The 20,485-nt window shown below is 39.1% G+C and overlaps 1 protein-coding gene across 2 annotated transcripts in view; it reads left to right on the plus strand.

Annotated features, from left to right (window-relative positions):
• nej (CREB binding protein nejire) overlaps positions 1–19,821 on the plus strand; it is a 48,436-nt gene extending 28,615 nt beyond the window's left edge. For both annotated transcript variants that reach the window (XM_071682871.1, XM_071682870.1), the window contains exons 6-15: positions 39–156; positions 1,850–2,060; positions 2,182–3,389; positions 3,617–3,774; positions 5,537–5,617; positions 8,898–9,248; positions 9,850–10,110; positions 12,010–13,414; positions 15,661–15,992; positions 17,221–19,821. In XM_071682871.1, the coding sequence (XP_071538972.1) occupies positions 39–156; positions 1,850–2,060; positions 2,182–3,389; positions 3,617–3,774; positions 5,537–5,617; positions 8,898–9,248; positions 9,850–10,110; positions 12,010–13,414; positions 15,661–15,992; positions 17,221–18,622 (5,527 nt within the window). In that variant the 3' untranslated portion in view covers positions 18,623–19,821. The remainder of the gene's footprint in view (positions 1–38; positions 157–1,849; positions 2,061–2,181; positions 3,390–3,616; positions 3,775–5,536; positions 5,618–8,897; positions 9,249–9,849; positions 10,111–12,009; positions 13,415–15,660; positions 15,993–17,220) is intronic.
• The last annotated feature ends 664 nt before the right edge of the window (positions 19,822–20,485 follow it).

Here is a 20,485-nt window from a genome sequence, read left to right on the forward strand (position 1 = left end):
GTTTATAGCATTCTAATCATGTTTGATATTCATTTCAGTGTACAAGCCATCTTCCCAACTCCAGACCCCCAGGCAATGCTTGATAAGAGAATGCAGAATCTTGTTGCCTATGCCAGAAAAGTGGAAGGGGACATGTTTGAAATGGCAAACTCAAGGGTAAGAGTCAAGTTGAAATATTGTTTCTTTTATCTTCATCGTTCAGGGAATGCATGTATGTACATGGGTTAAAGTTTTATGTTTAACATTTTTAACTTTTTTATGTTTAAGCTTTTGTGTGTGGGGAAGGAGACGGTTATCAAAACAGCCCATCCTTCAGTTGTCAACGACCATACAGTGATCATGTGACACAGCAGATTGCTGAGTATTGCATGGTCTAGCAATGGGTGCACACAAGCACCCAACTCTTGGAGACTAAAACCATAGTAATGGCAATAGGAAAGGTAAAATGATACAACATTGCAAGGGAGGGAAAGCAGATCCAGTTTTGAAGTTAGCTTGAGAGAGATAGATTAGCTAGAGAGGAAGCTAGATATGAGGGAACAAAGTAAGGGAAACCAAAAGAGGGGATATGTCAAGGGCAATTACATAGGATTTCCCATACTCTTTCAGGGATTATTACCTGACATTAGTACAACATGAAGGAAAATCAGTGGATTATGCCTTATCAAAGCCATAGTGGTGATCAGAGAGAAGACTGAGATTCAAGATGCCTTAGGATATGGGAGTTGAGGAGGGATTCATAGACTTTGGAAATTGTAGATGTTATGGCAACAAGACGATAGTTCAAGGGGTTAGAATGGTCACCCTTCCTAGGGTGGGATTTACCCATGCATGTTTCCAAGAAGAAGGAAAAGTTCTGGTTTTTAAACAGAAACAGAACAGTCAAGCAAGCTCAAGTGCAATATCAGAGGCACACTGTTTCAGTACAGGGGGATGGATGGCACCAAGAGCTGTAAGCCTTGCTTGTGATTGGAGAGAGAAGAGCTTTTTAGACTGTTCAGAATGAGATTACAGGAGTGAACATAGGATTAGTAAGTGGATCATCAGGGTTGAAGATTATGTTGGCATTAGTTAATGGTAATTTGTCTGTTATTACTCGTGTGTAAAGTTACTGTATGCAATCTGGGTGAGTATTAGCTAGGCCTGATATTAGAGATTTTGTTGTTCAAGCAAGAGGATGAATCCCCACCATACTTTTATAGACTGGTATCATGTACAGAAGAGCACTGATGCCCTGGGTTTCCTGTTGTGCATTGAAAATTTTTTGATCTGAAGGAATCCCTTTGGGACTTTGACAACAATCTCAAGATGTTAACCTTTTCACTCAGATCTTGGTTTGCTGTGCTCGAATGTAATGAATGCATCTTTGATTATTTCTTAATGGTTAGAGAGAGCCTTGAGTGGTATTTTCTGTTGCTGGGATTTGGATTTTTGTACATTATGAAATACAGTTGTGGACGTTTAGGCAGAAGTATTGCTTTTGAAATTGCTACTCCAATTTCTTACTAAAGGATTTCATGTTTGTGCTTAAAGGGGAGTCAGGGAGTCTTCGAGATTAGAATGTATTTAAATGTCTTTCCCATTCACGTCATTCTCTTTTTTACCTACACCTTCCCACATCCCTCTTCTAATCATTCCCCATCCTTCTTGGCTTTTCCTTCCATAGCCTAATGTTCAGGTGTCTTCCACTTGACATGAAGTGAAGGAATATGAATCACATACTTTTATTATTTCTCTTTCGTTTCTTTAGTTTAAATCTTGGATGTGTGATTATCATATCTTAAGTGTAAGGTAGGACTAGAAGTTCTCAGTCTTAGCTGCTTTCTAATTTTGGTTTTCTTGTCTTCAGCCTGAGTATTATCATCTCTTGGCCGAAAAAATATACAAGATTCAAAAAGAGCTGGAGGAAAAACGTTTACAGAGGAAACAGACAACCCCGCGGGATGGAGCTCCTGGGCCACCTGGTCCTCCTGGTCCTGCTCCAGGCGTAGTTCCTTCTGGACCAGTTGTTGCTCAGGGTCCAATCCTTACTCCCACAACTTCAGGAGCTTCAGCTATGGGTAGGGTGGATAAGAAATCTTGTTTCTTTTAATTTTTTGAAAGGGTATTGGGTATGGTGTTATGTAGGTGTAGTAATTTTCTTTTTAGGTTTTATTAAGTTTTTCTTTCTTGTTTTTTTAGGTATGGTAGCCCGTCCCACAGGTCCCCGACCAACACATCCAATAGGGAATCTGATCCCAACCAACCATCCCATGGCTAACAATCAAGTATCTCAGCCTACTTCAGTGTGCCAGTCTAGTAATCAGATGGTTATAGGCCCTCCCATTAGTGGGCCGTTAACTACAACAACCACTGCTAGTAACAGCACTGTGGTCAATTCTTCGGGTCAGTTCCCAGGCACTGTTCCCCATGGGGATATGATGTCTGGTCCTAGACCTAGTATTCCTCCTCCGCCGTATAGCACTCCAAATGATTCTTCTGTCATGAACCAGATATCTAATCGAACCTCTCCAGCCATACCAGTGTCTTCAGTTGCAGCCAATTTAGGTATCCCCATGAGTATGGCTTCACAGTCTACTCCAAGTTCTATCGCCAATGTTGCAAGCAGTGAAAACTCCTTCCCACCTACTTCACAGCCTGGTATGATTACAACAAATGCCAATAGTGAGAACACAGTTGTACCCACGTCCATTCATACTAAAGATAATGCAGTGGTCAGTCAGTCTACTCCAACAGAGATGACAGATGATAAGTCTGATATTAAACCTTGTAAAATTCAGATTAAGACGGAGACGCCAGAAAGTAAAAGTGAGCCTGAGGAATCTGATGGGAAAGAAATGAAAACTGAACCAAATCCTGAACCTATGGAAGTTAATACTGCTCCAGAAGAAAGTAATGTGAAAAAAGAACCATTTATAAAGGAGGAAGCCAAGAGTCCAGTAGTTGGCACTCCAAGTGAATCTAGTAATTCTAATGAAGGTAGCAATTGCAAAGGTGATAAACCTGCCAGTGGTGGAGTAACCCCTAGAAGACCTGCACCTACACCACCCAAACCAGCACCTGTTGTTTCAGCATCAGCCTCCAAAGATCGGCCACCTTTATTCAAACCTGATGAGTTACGCCAACATCTTGTTCCTACTTTAGAAAAGTTATATCGGCAAGATCCTGAATCAATACCTTTCCGGCAGCCTGTTGACCCACAGGCTCTAGGAATCCCAGATTACTTTGATATTATTAAGAAACCAATGGACCTGTCTACTATCAAGAGGAAATTAGACACGGGCCAGTACACAGATCCATGGGACTATGTGGATGATGTGTGGCTTATGTTTGACAATGCATGGATCTACAATAGGAAAACATCTCGTGTCTATAGATATTGCACAAAAGTAAGATAGTTTTTGTTTGTGTATTATAAGGAAATGAAAAATATCCTTTTAGTAACATGAAGTAATGGTTATTTATATTATCTTAATTGTAACAAAAGTTGTTAATGTTTTAAAAGCAATATTAGTGCATGAATTTTTTTTCATTGTTGATCTTTATTTGGTCATTTATACTCTAGACTTTTTTTTTTGTATTTTGATGCACTCATTAATAACTTTTATGTTGGCAGCTTGCAGAAGTATTTGAAGCTGAGATAGACCCAGTCATGCAGGAGTTGGGGTACTGCTGTGGACGCAAATATACCTTCAATCCTCAGGTGCTTTGTTGTTATGGAAAGCAACTTTGCACTATTCCTCGTGACGCCAAATACTTCAGCTACCAGAATAGGTTTGTAAAGAATCTGATTTTGTAGATTTTTATTGACCCTTTCACTATGTATTCTGATTTTTTTTCTTTTGTGAATTTTGCTCCAGGTCCCAGCTTTTGGCATTTTAAACCAGATGTCATAAGAGTTAATCCCTTTTGTTTCTTCTTTCTTTCATACTATTCACCATCTCCCGCATAAGCGAGGTTGCGTTAAGAACAGAGGACTGGACCTTTGAGGGAATATCCTCACCTGGCCCCCTTCTCTGTCCCTTCTTTTGGAAAATTAAAAAAAAAAACGCGAGTTTCTATAGTTACAAAAAGTTACCATGGGGTATACATATGATGATGTCAATGTCTTTGTCATTCAGCATTTTACTGTTTTACATACACGTCCACACACACATATACATACTTATACATTTCAATGTATACATATATATATACACACAGACATATGGCTAATTTGTGTGAGAAACTGCAGAAGTTGGTGACTGAGTTTGGTAAAGTGTGTGAAAGGAGAAGTTGAGAATTAATGTGAATAAGAGCAAGGTTATTAGGTTCAGTAGGGTTGTGGGACAAGTTAATTGGGATGAAAGTTTGAATGGAGAAAAATTAGAGGAAGTGAAGTATTTTAGATATCTGGGAGTGGACTTAGCAGTGGATGGAACCATGGAATCGGAAGTGAGTCACAGGAAGGGGGAGTGGGTGAAGGTTCTGGGAGCGATGAAAAATGTATGGGAGAGAATGTTATCTTGGAGAGCAAAAATGGGTATGTTTGAAGGATTAGTAGTTCCAACAGTGTTATATGGTTGTGAGGCATGGGCTATAGATAGGGTTGGATGGAGGAGGGTGGATGTGTTGGAAATGAAATGTTTGAGGACAGCATGTGGTGGGAGGTGGTTTGATCAAGTGAGTAATGAAAGGGTAAGAGAGATGTGTGGAAATAAAAAGAGTGGTTGAGAGAGCAGACGAGGGTGTGTTGAAATGGTTTGGACATATGGAGAGAATGAGAGGGAAAATTGACAAAGAGGATAAATGTGTCAGAGGTAGAGGGAACAAGGAGAAGCAGGAGACCAAATTGGAGGTGGAAGGATGGAGTAAAAAAGATTTTGAACGATCTGGGCCTAAACAAACAGGAGGGTGAGAGGTATGCTAGGAATAGTGTGAATCGGAATAATGTCATATACTTGGGTCAGTGGACTTGAACCAGGGCATGTGAAGTGTCTCTCGTAAGCCATGGAAAGGTCTGTAGGGCCTGGATATGGATTGGGAGCTGTGGTTTTGGTGCATTACACATGACAGCTAGAGACTGAGTGTGAATGAATGTGGCCTTTTTTGTCAGTTTTCCTGGGGCTACCTCGCTGAAGTGGGGGGTTGTGATGCTGTTTCCTGTGGGGTTGGGTAGTGACAGGAATGGATGAAGGCAAGCAATTATGAATATGTACATGTATATATATGTTTATGTCTGTGTGTGTGTATGTATACATATTTATATGTTGATATGTATATGGGTGTTTATGCAATATATATGTGTATATGAGTGGATGGGCCATTCTTTGTCTGTTTCATGGTGCTATCTTGCTGACACGGGAAACAATGATTATTTATAATAGGTGAATATAAAAGTAAATATCTGCCATATTTATTCTTGTCTTCTTATGTTGTGCAAGGTAATTGTTTAACATTGATGTTTTAAAGAAATAATGATGTCTGGCAGTGATAAAAGAACACACATAAAGTGATTGTAAATGGTTTTGATATATACTCTGTTGTTCCTTTTCAGATATACATATTGCTATAGATGTTTTAATGACATCCAGGGGGACAGCATAACCATGGGAGAAGATCCATCCCAACCTGCTCTGTAAGTACTTGACACGTCACTTTGTAAATGTTCAAATGATATCTCTGATCATAGTATAAAGGACTTGGTGACTTTAGTCCCAAGAGCCTTGAATTTGAATCTTACAACTCCATAACCCCTATCATGGTGGTCATGCACCTCTCAGGAAGTTGACCATGTTCTCTGGCTGTAACCACAGGTACTGAAATGTGATATCTGTTTGTCTGGGCAAGGTAACACAGGGCATATGAGGAGTAGCTGTTCAGGGCTTATCCTCTTGAATTTGTATCTTGGTCATTAGTGGTCCTGAGAGGTGTTGGACTGATGTTTGTAATGCTGATGTCTTGAAATTCAGGTACATTTGAATGAGGTTTTACATTTTATAATTCAGGTACACTTGAATGAGATTTTACATGCTTTTATAATTAGGTTTTATGAATCTCGGTACTTAAATTACCTCCCCGTTTTTTTTGAGAACTTGGTCAAGAATTAGAATTGTCTGGCCATCCTGGTGATTGCACTCAATTTTGTCAGTTAAAAATGAAGGCAATCACAAGCATTTGGAAATTGTAATTATTCCATTTGGCTCAGCCGTTTTCTCCCATATTTATCTGCATTTGTTGCTAACTATTAATTACTGCATTAGGTAAGAACTAATAGAAGAGAATTGTGTAGAAAAATGTATGAAAATTTGAATTACTTTACAATCCACTGATTATAAGCTGAACTTTTAATCAGAGGTGACTGTAAGCATCCTAGAGCTAGGTAAGAATTTCAGTTGTTTAAGCTAATTTCTCCCATGTTTTCGAATTTGTTGATGACTATTAATTCATGCCTTGGGTTAGAAGCTACTAAACAGAATTGTTTTGAAAAATGTACAGAAAAAAATAATTTGCTGTACCATTCTCTAGTATAATATGAATGCTTTGAACTGAAGGCCTGTGGAAGCAATGTAAGAATTTCTTGTCTGTTTTCTATATGATTTGAATAAATTGGTAATGATTAATTCATGTAAGAGCTCCTTGAGTATAGTATCGAAAAATATATGAAAAATACAGTTTACTACATCATTAACTGATTGTAAGTTGAGTTTTTTAAATGAAAAGTGATCACTGATGTTCAAGTTAGGTAAGAATTCCATTTGTTTCAGCTGTTTTTTTTATATTTTTTGAATACATGCATAATTATTATTTCATACACTAGTAAGAATCTGCTGAGGAGAAAAATGAAATTCATTGAAATCATTGCCCCTTATCCACATCTAGGCTGCACAGACCTTTCTGTTGTTTCCCCCTGCTGCATATTTTGCTTAGGCTCGGTCCATTGATGGCACACTGCTCCCTTTATACCTCATTGATCCAGTTATCTTGATCTTATGCACACCTTTCACACTCCTGTATATTCAGGCCCCAAGTGCTTGAGATATTTATATATTATTTATCATCATACTAGGACAGATTTCTTTGAAAGAGTTCTAGTGTTACCTAGGATCTTTATAAAGGCTATAGCAGCCTTTATAAGTTGCAGGGAAAAGTAGACTCTTTGAAGAGAGAAGTTCTCTGACAGGACTGCACTTCTAGGGGTACAGCCTCACCAAAGGTGAATTTTAATCTGTGGTGTAACATCAAGGAGGCAGAATCTGGGAACATCCATACCTTACCTTATCTTTCTCCCTTAGTAGTCCCTTCTACCCTGACCCTTATGAGTATTCTCAGCACTCAGAACCAGCTATGTTTTCTGGTCAGGACCGTAGGTCATAAAATATTGTGATGTTGGTTTTGCATCTATTTGCAAAAAGTACAGGGCAATTGGTTAGTAAGTGCTTAGTGTTTTCTTCAGGGTAGCTGTTGCATTGTGGACATGAAGGGTCCTGGGATATGTTGAAAGGATGTAACTTTTAGGTGTGGGTGACATGCAGAGTGTAAGTGGGATAGTGTGACATTTGTTTGAGGAGTGTGGTCTCTGATGAGTATGTTTGGTGGGTTAGGAGTTTTCGACTAAGTTGGAAAGACAGTTGTTTATTGCTTGTTGGGTTATTTCATCTTATGTATTTTGTCAGTGTTATATTTGTTGGGATGGGTGATCTGATTATAGGTTATTGAAGTAGGATGTATGGTTTCTGATGGGTGTCTGTCTTGTGGGTTAAAGTTTTAAGACTTAAGTTGGGAGTGTGGTTTTTAGTGCCTGTTGGGTTATTTCAGTGTGTGTTTTGACAGTGTTGTATTTTTGAGATGGGGGGAGGGCATCTGCAAGTAGAAATGATCAAAATGGAGGTAAGAGTATACTTTTTAATTCCACTTGAGGGTTTGTTGTTCATTATAGGGTAAATTGGATGGGAGTATCTAATGTTGTTGCATAGAATTGAGTGCAGAGCATGATTGAGGTGGGATTGTATTGGGAGTATTTTGTTTTATTATATTGTTGTGTGTTTCTTGTTGATAGGTAGCAGATGATTGTTTTGAGTGCACAGTTTTATGTGGTTTGCAGTTTTGTTTTACTTGATTTTGAGAGCACAGAAGACCAGGCAGGTCAGACATAAAGTAGGTCAGATGATTTGTTTGTTTTTTTGCATGTCTTAAATTAATGCCAATTAGTGTTCAGGGCATTTAATTTGTGTTGCACTTATGGTGATGTTATTGGTGTGGGGGATTGATTTTCATATGTAATGCCAAGAATGGTTGTTTTTGTTTTGTACATTGGGAATGATTATTCATTCAAGATGACTGTGTAGTGCAGCTTGATTCGTGTCTGTTTGGGGTTAAAGAGTGGTTTAAAACTTCTAGAATTTCAGACATTCTCATCTTGGTGTGTCATTGTTCAAGTTGTGTAATGAAATGCAATATGTTTGTTGTTTCTGCTTTGGTGTGATTGTGAGCTTGTCTTCACATGAAAATGAATTCATGTTGTAATTTTCCAGGGGTAATAGGTCATGTAGGAAGAGAATGAAGAAGGTCGTGGGAATCCATTGTAGAGTTAATTCCATTGTAAAGTTTAAAGTGTTTTAGAATTGTAGCCAATTTGGTTGACTCTAGCATGGTGTCTAGCAATGAAATTGGCCAGGCACATGTTTTCATTGTTGAAGAGGGTGGTGTTGACTACCATTTGTGTGAGACTGTCTTGAGAACAGTGTCGAGTGCTCTTTAGATGTCTAATGCAGAGTGCAGAGTGGGCTGCTGTGTGATTACTACTTCACAGGAAGGGTTAGAATTTACTGCTCTGATTTTTTTTTTAACTATTGTCTAAGATTTCTTTGCCAAACTAATGTTTAAAATTTTAACAATGCTCACCATTTGCTTATTAGGATAATCAAGAAATCTCAGTTTACGGAGATGAAGAATGATGCTCTAGACCTGGAGCCCCTCGTGGAGTGCCTTGAATGTGGTCGCAAGCAGCATCAAATATGTGTGCTGTACATGGAGGCCATATGGCCACAAGGCTTTGTCTGTGATGGTTGCCTCAAGAAAAAGAATCAAATTCGTAAAGAAAATAAATTTACTGCCAAGAAGCTGCCAACTACAAAACTGAGTAACTTCTTGGAAACTCGGGTTAACAACTTCTTAAAGAAGAAGGAGGCTGGTGCCGGTGAAGTTTATATTAGGGTTGTATCTTCAACGGATAAAGTTGTTGAAGTTAAAGGAGGCATGAAGACCAGGTGAGAGAAGAGGCTTTTGGATTTTAAGTTCATATTTGATATGTACCAATTTTGGAGTTGACTGAAAACTGTTTTCACATTAAGGGCTAGTTTATAGGATATGTACAGAGTTTTATATTGTTCTTGATTACAGTCATCCTTTTATAGTTTCTTTATTGTAATCAGAACTTTAAAGAATTTGTTCTTGATTTCTTCCTTCCCTCTTTTTTTTTTATCCTTAATGTAAAGTCACTAATTTTTTAAATAATTATGCAACCTTATTTTTTCCATATCCATTGTTTCTTGTTCCCATGCTATCTATACTAAAATTTTGTAAGTTTTGGATTCCATTTGGCTTTAGCACTCTTGATAGCCTATATCCAGATTTAGGAGTAAACTGAAGCGTATGCAGGAAAAGACGATTATTAATATATCTTTTAATTTAGTCTTAATTTGGTGATAAGTTTTCTGTAGGAGTTAAATTTTACCACTGCTGAGGGGAAAGCTGAGACCTTTTCCTCTGGGGAGGATGTTGAATCTGCCATTCTGTTGGGCATGTGGAAAACATTGTATTTATTATATGCGAACACACATTGAAATGTTTGATTTTTTCATTTTTCAGATTTGTGGACACAGGACAGCTTGCTCCTGAATTCCCTTATCGTGCCAAAGCTCTTTTTGCTTATGAAGATATAGATGGACATGATGTGTGCTTCTTTGGTATGCATGTGCAAGAGTATGGGTCTGACAGTCCTGTACCGAATACTCGGAGAGTATACTTAGCTTACTTAGACAGTGTACATTTCTTCAGACCAAGACAGTATAGAACTGCTGTCTATCATGAAATTCTTCTGGGCTATCTAGACTATGTGAAACAGTTGGGGTGAGTATTTAAATTTTTCTTGGTATTTTGAAATTTCCAAGTGAATTTTTTGCATTATTTTGTGGCATCTAGTTATATTTACATATATATATCTAGCTATCAGTCTGTATCTCTGACAACTGTTCCCTCCTGGAAGTTCCTCAAGGGAGTGGCCACGACAATAGAGTCTCTATACAATTGAACTTCAGTGCTGCCTCTTAGTCTTTAGTGCCTCACCCTTCATATGCTGCGGACGCTTAGGGGAGCTCTAGTGCAGTATTTGCAGAGACCTAATGATCCTACTGACTGTATCTACTTAATGCTCCATCCTAAATGGTCCTAACCACTGCTTCTATCTGTTGTTCAAATCATTTTGCCAAGAGGCAGGGCTAGTGCATAGTGCTCACTGCAGGAAAATGTAGAGTTAAGAAGAATGAGCTATGTGAGTTTGGTGTCTTTTAATGTCATGTATGACAAGAATAGATTGCATATTTGTGGACAGAGTGCTTGCAGTCTACATGTGAGTTAGGTAGATAGAAAAGATAGCTACCTGGGTCAGGAGTGTAATTTGACAACCTCAAAAGTGCTGACTCATGATGCAGTCATGACAAACCCTCCCGATACCCAGGTGGATTGTACTGGCTATATACCTCCCTGGTCATTGGATGCCTATCAACTATTAGGTAGGCAATATTTATCCATTTCTCAAATTGACTGTATATGTATTGTAGGTTCCGAAGGGAATGGGTGCCAGGGATATAGATAGATTGATAGATTATGAATACTATACGAAGGTGGAGGAAGAGTAAACCACCCTGGTGTACTCAAGATTATAGTAAAAAGAAATTTAAAGTATATTCATCCTTAACTGACAAGTCTGGAACTTAACATTAATCACTAACCTGGAAATGCCAAATGAGCTCAACAGTTAACAGTATTCACTTAAAAGACCAAAAAGGCAGAGAGAAAACAAGGTTTTACTGGGAGAAATTTCAAATTAAAGAAATTGTAATACATCTATTTAAAAGTATAGTAAGATCTCTGTGAGCGTATTCAGTACAATTTTGGCCACAATACATTGCCAAAGATATAGGAAAGTTAGAATACATTCATGAATAATCTGTTTCAAATTAGGTAAAAAGGGTTGGATATGTTCACACCTAATCAGAGACTTTGATAATGTGGTATGGTAAACAGTTCATTAGTGGTTGCTGCTTCAGGGAATGGGATGAAATTCCAGGAAAGTTGGTTAAATCTTGTTAGAACCAAAAATGTCTTTATGCCACATTTTTTATGAGTGGAACCATCTGTTGAACAAAGTACAGACCACTTCCATAAAAGTATGGTTTAACTTAGATTCAACAACATTTGGCCAGAAAACACCACAGTTCCTATGGCATTACCATCTCTCATATATTTATAATATTTTATTCCATTGTGTATGAACAAAAATACATATGTTTTTACATGTTGAAAGATAGGTAAACAATAGTAAGTATGAATTTTAGTTTGCATAACTATTTTAAAATGACCACTCGGTCTTTTCCGTTCCGTAGAGAAAATTGCTTCACCCTGTATTCCTCCCTCTCCCACTCTTTAGGCTTTGTTTAGATAATCTCTGTAACTCCATATACATACTGATACATGTATTTGGAAATTGTAAGTGTATGAATTTGGTATGACCAGAGATTGGGCAGAATTTTGTTGAATGTGATGCTTCACTGGTAGGATATTACATGAATAATGAATTTGGTAAATAACAGAAAACAGCAGTAATTACCAGATTAGTAGACATGTATTTGCTTTTTTATATCCATAAAGAACTTTATATTGAAGAAAATTGCATTAATTCTTGCATATGATTTTTAAGTCATGATTCATCAGAAATATTATCATGTACATCCAACATTTATAATTCAGGTACACAATGGCACACATATGGGCATGTCCACCATCAGAAGGGGATGACTACATCTTTCACTGTCATCCTAGTGACCAGAAGATCCCTAAACCAAAGCGCCTGCAAGAGTGGTACAAGAAGATGCTAGATAAGGGTATTATAGAGAGAATAGTTTTAGATTACAAGGATATTCATAAACAAGCCTTTGAAGACAACATGAAATCTCCTGCAGAGTTACCCTATTTTGAAGGTGACTTCTGGCCCAATGTCATGGAGGAGAGTATTAAAGAACTAGACCAGGAGGAAGAGGAGAAACGAAAGCAAGAGGAAGCAGCGGCAGCAGAAGCAGCAGCACAGGCAGCTATGGGGCAAGAGGAGGAGGAGGAAACAAGTCAAGATGGTAAGAAGAAAGGTCAGAAGAAACACAAAACCAAGAACAAGAGTAAAAGTCAACAGAAGAACAAGTCAAAGAGCAAGAGTAATTCAGCTGGCTGTAATGATCTTGCTCAGAAAATATTTGCAACAATGGAGAAACACAAAGATGTATTCTTTGTAATTAGATTGCATAGTGCACAGTCCGCAGTTAGTTTGCCCCCCATTCAGGACCCTGATCCTATCATGGTATGTGATCTCATGGATGGTAGGGATGCCTTTCTCACACTGGCCAGTGAACGGCACTTGGAGTTCTCATCATTACGCCGTGCCAAATACTCTACGATGGTTATGATGTATGAGCTTCATAATCAAGGGCAGGACCGCTTTGTGTATACTTGCAATAACTGCAAGGCTCATGTGGAGACACGTTACCACTGCCAAGAGTGTGATGACTTTGATCTTTGTACCTCTTGCTTCAAGTCTGAAGGTCATTCTCATAAGATGATAAAACTTGGACTGGATCTAGAAGATGGATCAGTCTCCACTGAGAATAAGAACCTTAACCCACAGGAGGCACGAAGACAGTCTATACAGCGGTGTATACAGTCTTTGGTACATGCTTCTCAGTGTAGAGATGCAAACTGCAGGCTTCCATCTTGTCAGAAGATGAAGAGGGTTTTGTCTCATACCAAGTCTTGCAAAAAGAAGAATAATGGTGGATGTGCAATTTGTAAACAGCTCATTGCCCTTTGTTGTTATCATGCAAGAAATTGTAAAGAACAAAGGTGTGTTGTTCCATATTGCTTTAACATTAAGCAAAAGTTGCGGCAACAGGAAATGCAGCAAAGGTTCCAGCAGCAGCAATTAATGAAGAGAAGAATGCATCAGATGAATGCACGAATGTTTGGTGTAGCAGCTAATCCATCAATGCCTCAGCCAACTGCATCAGTTCCTCAGCCTGTACAGAGTCCCATCCACAACACTCAACCAGGTATCAAACCTGCTACACAGGCACCACCTCCACCAAATGTAATGAAGGCTATTGCACAGGTATGCCTAACAGAACTGTTCTTAATAAATTGACAATTATTTTGTGCCATAATATTCAGACTTAATAACTTATCTGTTTAGACATTACCTGAAAATCTGGTCCTTTTTATGTGGGGTTCATCAGGTTTTTACTGCCATTCAGCTTACTGATATCATCAGTTTACTGTTAGATAAAATGATCAATGGGTTACACACTTATACAGAACTAGATTAATTACTATGTGGACAGAATTTTTATTTCTTATCCGGACCAGTGATTCCATTGACACCTAGACCCTCACAAAAGGTCCCTGTAGTGCATGATATAGTTATTCCCTTTGCTTCCTCCTTTGAAATAACTTGACACTCATTATTTCACTCAATACATATTACCCCACCTCAATAACAAAAGGTTTTCAGTGATCTGTAGTATACCATATGTCCAACATATTAATAGGTTTCTTGCACATTCCTTTCTAATCATTTCATGTTAATATATAGCCTTCTATCTTTATTTTTGATTTTTGTAATTTCACTTATACTAATTAGATTTTTTTGTGTGAAACAAAGTTGAAGGGGAGGGGGTTTAGAGGTTACAGATAGGGTTAGTGATAGGCTATAAACAAAGAATTGGATGGCATTTTTAAAGAAGATGGGAGTTGTTCAATCTAGAATTTACTTTCTTACGCTCTGTCACATACTCCCACAACTGCTTCTTGAGTAGTGCTACTCCTTCCCTAGCTCTTGCCCTCTCACCAACCCTTGACTTTATGCCCAAGAGTTTCCCAGACCACTCTTCCCCTTTACCCTTGAGCTTTGTTTCACCCAGAGCCTGAACATCCAGGATTCTTTCCTCAAACATACTACCTATCTCTCCTAACTTCTCGTTTTGGTTACATCCATTGATAGCATGTTACCCTCTGAATACCACATCACTGTACTCTATGTATGTTGCTCTATGGACATTTACTTTGGTGTGCCATGTAAGCTCACTGTATGATGTTTTTTTTGCTTCCATTGACACAAGATATCTTCATGTCCTCCATCAACACCTACAGATTATAGATCTACAAAAAAAATTTCTCCCACTGTTAACTGTTAAACAATCGCTGAATCATTCTTCATAATTAGTGCCCCAAAGAATATTGCCAGTTTGCCTCTAATTAATATGGGGTGTACCCCAGGGCCATAATTTTCCACATTGTGTTGTGTGGATGACAGTCAAGGATTCTTTCCAAATGTAAGGCATTTGTACATACTGATGAAGTGCCCCTTTCTGTTGAAATGATGGCAGGAAAAGGCAAACTTTACGAGTATGGGTAGGGCCCCATGAAAGGAAGACATTGTGCTGTATGGTTAACTTTGACTAGGATTTTTTCCCAGTGCTAATTACAGTTGCTTATGACGTAAAGTACCTCTTCACACTAGTAAATTGTGCCCCCAGATTTAAATAAGGGTGGGAGGAAGCATTGTGTACAAGTATGATGAGGCTATCCATACCATAAAACATACTAGTACTGCTTGGGTCTTATAGGGATTAATGAGTGACTTGTAATTGTTGTGAGTGTCAAGTTTTTGTGCTTTGTGGTTTTGTTGTTTGCTCTTGAGGGTGGATGATCAAGTAGTTGAAGCATAGTTGAAGATTAAGTTTATAAATGAAATGTTTGTGAAAGGGTGCTAAGGGATAATTTTTCTAGTCCAAAATTAGTGCTGGTGAGTGTTTTGAGATCATTAATCATATCTATGGCTTTTGTCTTTTGTTATGATGTTTGTGATTTAGGAGGGGAATGTCATCTATATGTCATTTGTAATGCTTAGTATGCCTGGGATTTTGTCGAGTGGGAGTGGCTCTCATATTTGTTAGGGATTTCATTGGGGATGCAGATGTTTTATATAGAGTAAACCAGTGTTAAATTGTGGGATGTAAAACTGCCTGTTTGATGTTTGCTGTGCAGTGTCCATATGATTTTTCTTTTTTCATCACACTTATATGTTGTTCTAATTTATTAGGAATTAAGATATTGATGATGGATTTCATTGTGAATAGAGATGTTCTGTATAGAGTAAGCCAGTGTTTAATTGGGTGATGTAAAGCTGCTTGTTTGATGTTCTTTGTGAATTTTCCACATTATTTTCTTTTTTTTTCAGCCTGAAATCTGTATTATTGTCAAGTGTTACTTTAGGTGTTTTAGATGAAGGCTTTAATGAGTCATTATTCTTAAGATATATGAAGATTTGAATGCTTACACCATTTACATTTATGACAGGTTCAGGAAGAAGCTGCACGACAAACTGGCCCTGCCACTGCTGTGAGCTATGGAAAGGGTAATCCTGGTAATGCTGCAGTAAGCCAAGCACCCATGATGCCTCCTCCCATTGCACCGCAGCAGCCAGTCCGCACTCAGATGCCCACTGGTGCCATACCTCAGATCAATATGGGCCCTCAGGTTTCGCCGATGAACCCAATGGGTAAACCTAATGCGGTCATGCAGCAGCAGCAGCAACAGCAACAACAGCAGCAGCAACAACAGCAACAACAGCAGCAGCAACAACAGCAACAAAACAGAGTTTTACCAGGAATGGAGCAGTTGTGGAACAGGTATATATTTTTTTTTTTTATTATTCAATGGACATTGTGCAAGTCTAATGCAATATCATGATGCAGTATCATGAAGGCTCTCGAGTTGCTTTGGAGAGAATATGAAGGTTTAAGAGGTAAGTAGGTTTATGAGAGGCAAAAGCACATAGGAAGAACAGTACTGCATTCTTTTGTGAAATATTGAAAAAAAAAGTAGTAATAAAAGGGGATTTACATTTTTTTTTTTTTTTTTTTGTCATCCACCTGACATAGATATTAATGCTGAATAGATAAAGTTAACTTGCATGTACATGTTGGGTGTTTACTCATTTGAAACATGTGGCTATCTTTAAGATTTTTTTTGGTGCTATCACACTTCAGCATCTTAAGAGAGCTCACACTTCAGCATCTTAAGAGAGCTAAAGAAATCATAAAACTTAACAATTTCACTCTAGCTAATGTGTATAGAGGTCCCTTGCCTACCATGGTTTTGAGTATATAAACGTGGAATAATGTACTCCTGATCCCCTATTTACAGCCTATGCGACTTACAACCATCTCTACATATGACCAGAAGAAAGTATAAATTAAAAAATAAAATTGATGAAGTATAAACCAAAGAATCAGATGAAAATAAAAAGAAACTACAGAATCGTATAATAAAGCTGTTTATTAAAAAAGAGATAATCATGATGGAAATTAAGTAGGATAAAAGAATGCTTTACAGGGATACAGATTCTACATGTCATGATGACATGCATCCGACATATGACCATTTCGAGATCTGACTGGATGGTCAGAAAGGAACCCAAGGACATTTATGTTGGGAAGGAGTGTATACCATTTTATTAACTACGGTATCGAGGATTGAGTATCCATGGCAGCTTCTGAAATTTTATTTTGTGTATTGGGTAATGTCTTGTGGCCATAGGTTTCTTGTAGCCTTGTCCAGCAAACCAAAAGCAGAGGTTGGAGAAGTTTCTAAACCAGGAATGTCGGTAGGGCAAGTGATGAGGTAGTGCTTTGTGGTGCATTAGAATATGTAATTTATCCTGCTTTATAGCTATAGAATTATAACAACACTAGATGAAGGTGGTGGTTTTTTCTTCATTTGTTCAGATTACTGCGAGTTTTCTTCATATGTTCAGATTACTGCAAGTTTTTCTTCATATGTTCAGATTACTGTGACTTGCAGAGTCATTTCCTGACATTGTATTTAGGCTTAATTTTATTATTTTTGTTTTTATAGATATCCAAACCCGGGGCCTGGTGGAATTATTGGGCAGCAACAACAAGGGCAGGGTGGTGGTATCAGACCAGGGATGATGACACAACCCAACCCAATGAGTCAGCAAGGACCTCCTGGCCCAGCTGTTATGGGCCCTCCTGGACAGCCAGGGCAGCCTGGTCAGCCAGGCCAGCCTGGTGGGCAGCCCCAGAGGAATGCCACACAAGCCCTACAGCAGCTTCTCCAAACTCTTAAGAATCCCTCAGGGCCGCATCAGCAATCTGAGGTATTACAGATACTTAAGACCCATCCCCAGTTAATGGCAGCTTTCATTAGACATCGCCAAATTCAACAGCAAAGTCAGCAGCAACAGCAGCAGCAGCAGCAACAACAACAACAGCAACAACAACAGCAGCAGCAGCAGCAACAGCAGCAGCAGCAACAACAACAGCAACAACAAAACCCACAGGGAACCACAGGTCAACCAGGCATAATACCCCAAGGTACTAGTGGGATACAGGGAACTGTGCAAGGGTCATTGCAGCCTAGTATGCAACCAGGTGGGTTACAACCCAATATTCAACCAGGTGGTATGCAGACCACAATGCCTGGAGGTATAGTGACCCAAATGGCCACTAACCAACCCATTCAGGGTCAGCAGCAACCTATGGGAGTTCCACCAAACCAGGCGAATATGACACATCAGCAGCAGTGGTACCAACAACAGAAACTTATGCAAATACGACAGCAGCAGCAACAGCAGCAGCAGCAACAGCAGTCTCAACCAGGGGGCTTCCAGCAACCTCAGGCACCATTGTATACACAAAGACGACAAATTAACTTTCCTCAGCAGCATAATTATCAGGGTGGAGATGGCCAGTTTGGGCAAGGGTTTCCTCAGCAGCAACAGCAGCAACAAATGTTGATGCAGCAACAACAAATGAAACCAGTGCCACCATCTATGTCACCTCAAACTGTTGCCTCAGGGATGATGCCCCCTGGGTCAACCATGACCAACCCGTCCCCACAGCAGCTGATACAAACGGTTACATCTCCTCCACCAAGTAATTTACCCCAAACAGTACGGTCGCCACAACCTAATCCCTCTCCCAGAAATCATGGTCCCATCCCGTCCCCACGCATCCCGTCCCCTCGTGCGGGACCAGTGCCCTCTCCACACCACCCAGCTCCAGTGCATTCTCCACATCATGGTAGCCAGCAAGGCCCAGCCATGGGTGGTAGTGGCACTCCAGGAGATTCTATGATGCTCTCCCAATTAGGGCCAGGAAGTGGGCATCAAACTCACCAGGGGCTGCCTCCCCTACAACCTGCCAATAACCAACAAATGGGTGGTATGGTGGCCACCTCAGAGGCAGACGTTACCCCGCAAGACAAACTCTCTAAGTTTGTGGAGACATTATAGTACCAGTGTGCTACTTAGCCCTTGTAGATAGTACCTTGTAAATATTTTGTAAGTAATTCACGGATTCTCATACAGACTACAAAATGTGATTGTTATTTTTGCAGTGCTTTATATCTGCAAAACAGGAACGATATTATGCTTCCTTGAAGCAAATCTGAAGTATAGACTACAGATCCTGAGCTAAAAACTCATGCCAATTCCTTAAAAGACAATTTATTAGCCCTACATAGGGCTTATCTAGGCTTATGAAAGACGAAGAAAATAAACTCAGTGGTTACATAAAAAGATCGAAAGAAAAATTTTATTACGGTAACTTTGTACAATTTTGCATTAGTCATTGGGCAGTTGCTGTCTTGTTTATAATTTGAAGAGTGCAAATAGGTCTTTTGCCAAGGTATTAGCTAGACATGTATGGTGCATTCTAGCTTGCTGAACTTCTAGAGCAGGATGTACTATGGGGATTGTGCCTGTACATTTCTGCACAATAAATGATGAAAGAATGTAAATGTAATGGTATTGTTATACCCCTGTGCCCAAGAGCTCCCAGAGCTGCAGACTGCAGTGCAGGCACAACCTCAACAGTGATCTCCCTTCATCTTTGACATTCCTTGTAGGTAACGCACTTGCCGTAAGGGAGGTCTGCTGTCTTTTGCTGGTACTGTCAGTTTGACAGTGAAGGGGGAGGGTATTGGGGAAAGTGTTCACATGCAGCGGACTCGAGGGATAGCTGCTGCTGCTACCACCATCAACCCTAACAAACTAGTACACATTGCCCAATGCTGGCCCGTTCCATGCCCCCCTCAACCTACGAAAGGGAGGACGTTTATGTGGGCAGTAAGGCGAGATGGAAGGTATGTGGGTGGGGGAAGTTGCAGCCAGTTTTCCTCCCGTCACGACGCCTCACCCACCTGTCCTCTAAACAATTCTTTAATTTATTTCTCTTTAAAGATTTGATAAGTTTGTTTTCACATTTTCCAACGCTCAACGTGATGTATGTATGTAAATTGTTGATTGTATTGTCTAACAACACCTGCTCATTGGAAGTCCCCGTTCTTGTCCTGTATAATTGTATTTTAATGGGCATATGAAATTTTTTAAGTGTCTGGTCCCCCACTTTGTTATGTTTAATGTTGACCAATGAGGAAGTGTTGAACAGAGGATTTGATTATTTTATAATAAATATATGACGAATTAGAAAATATCTATTTTCCCTGTGATCGTTATATATTTATAAGGATTGCATGGAAGAAGGTGTACCCCAGGTAATTGGGCATCCCTTTCTTCTGGCTGCCCATAGGGTTATTGACCCTGGTTCTGCAAAATATATTTCCACAAAAGTTGTTTGTCTATATGCACTTGATTCACCCCATTTAGATGGGAGTGGAGTTATGTGTAATGGATGGAACAGGTTTTGAAATTTAGTAAGCCCAGGAAATTTGGCACTCATGACCTTTTTCCTGGATGTGGGACTGGGGAACCAAGGTCTGAAATATACTTAATATAAAAGGTGCTTGCTTACATATATGATAAACCAATGTGCCATATTTAATGTGAGGAATGCATTGTGTGTATGTTCTTTATGTGCACTTGCCTAGCCCGTTTGCTGTGAAGGGATCAAACTTGTCTGAGTGGTTTCACCCAATGAGATGTAGAACAAAGTTGTTTTCATTACTATGAGGTGTCCTTATGAAATCAACTAAATATTTCAGGAAAGGCTTATCTAAGATGTGGTAAGGATTTCTTACACCCATAATCTCAATTATTTGGATGGTAGAATCACTGAATATAAATGTCACATTAAACAAATGATTTGTATCTCTGTATTGATTTACAGAAAGATATTTACTTTATTCAAGAATTCAA

This window comes from Panulirus ornatus, chromosome 35, assembly GCF_036320965.1.
Source record: "Panulirus ornatus isolate Po-2019 chromosome 35, ASM3632096v1, whole genome shotgun sequence".
NCBI classification, from domain to species: domain Eukaryota; kingdom Metazoa; phylum Arthropoda; class Malacostraca; order Decapoda; family Palinuridae; genus Panulirus; species Panulirus ornatus.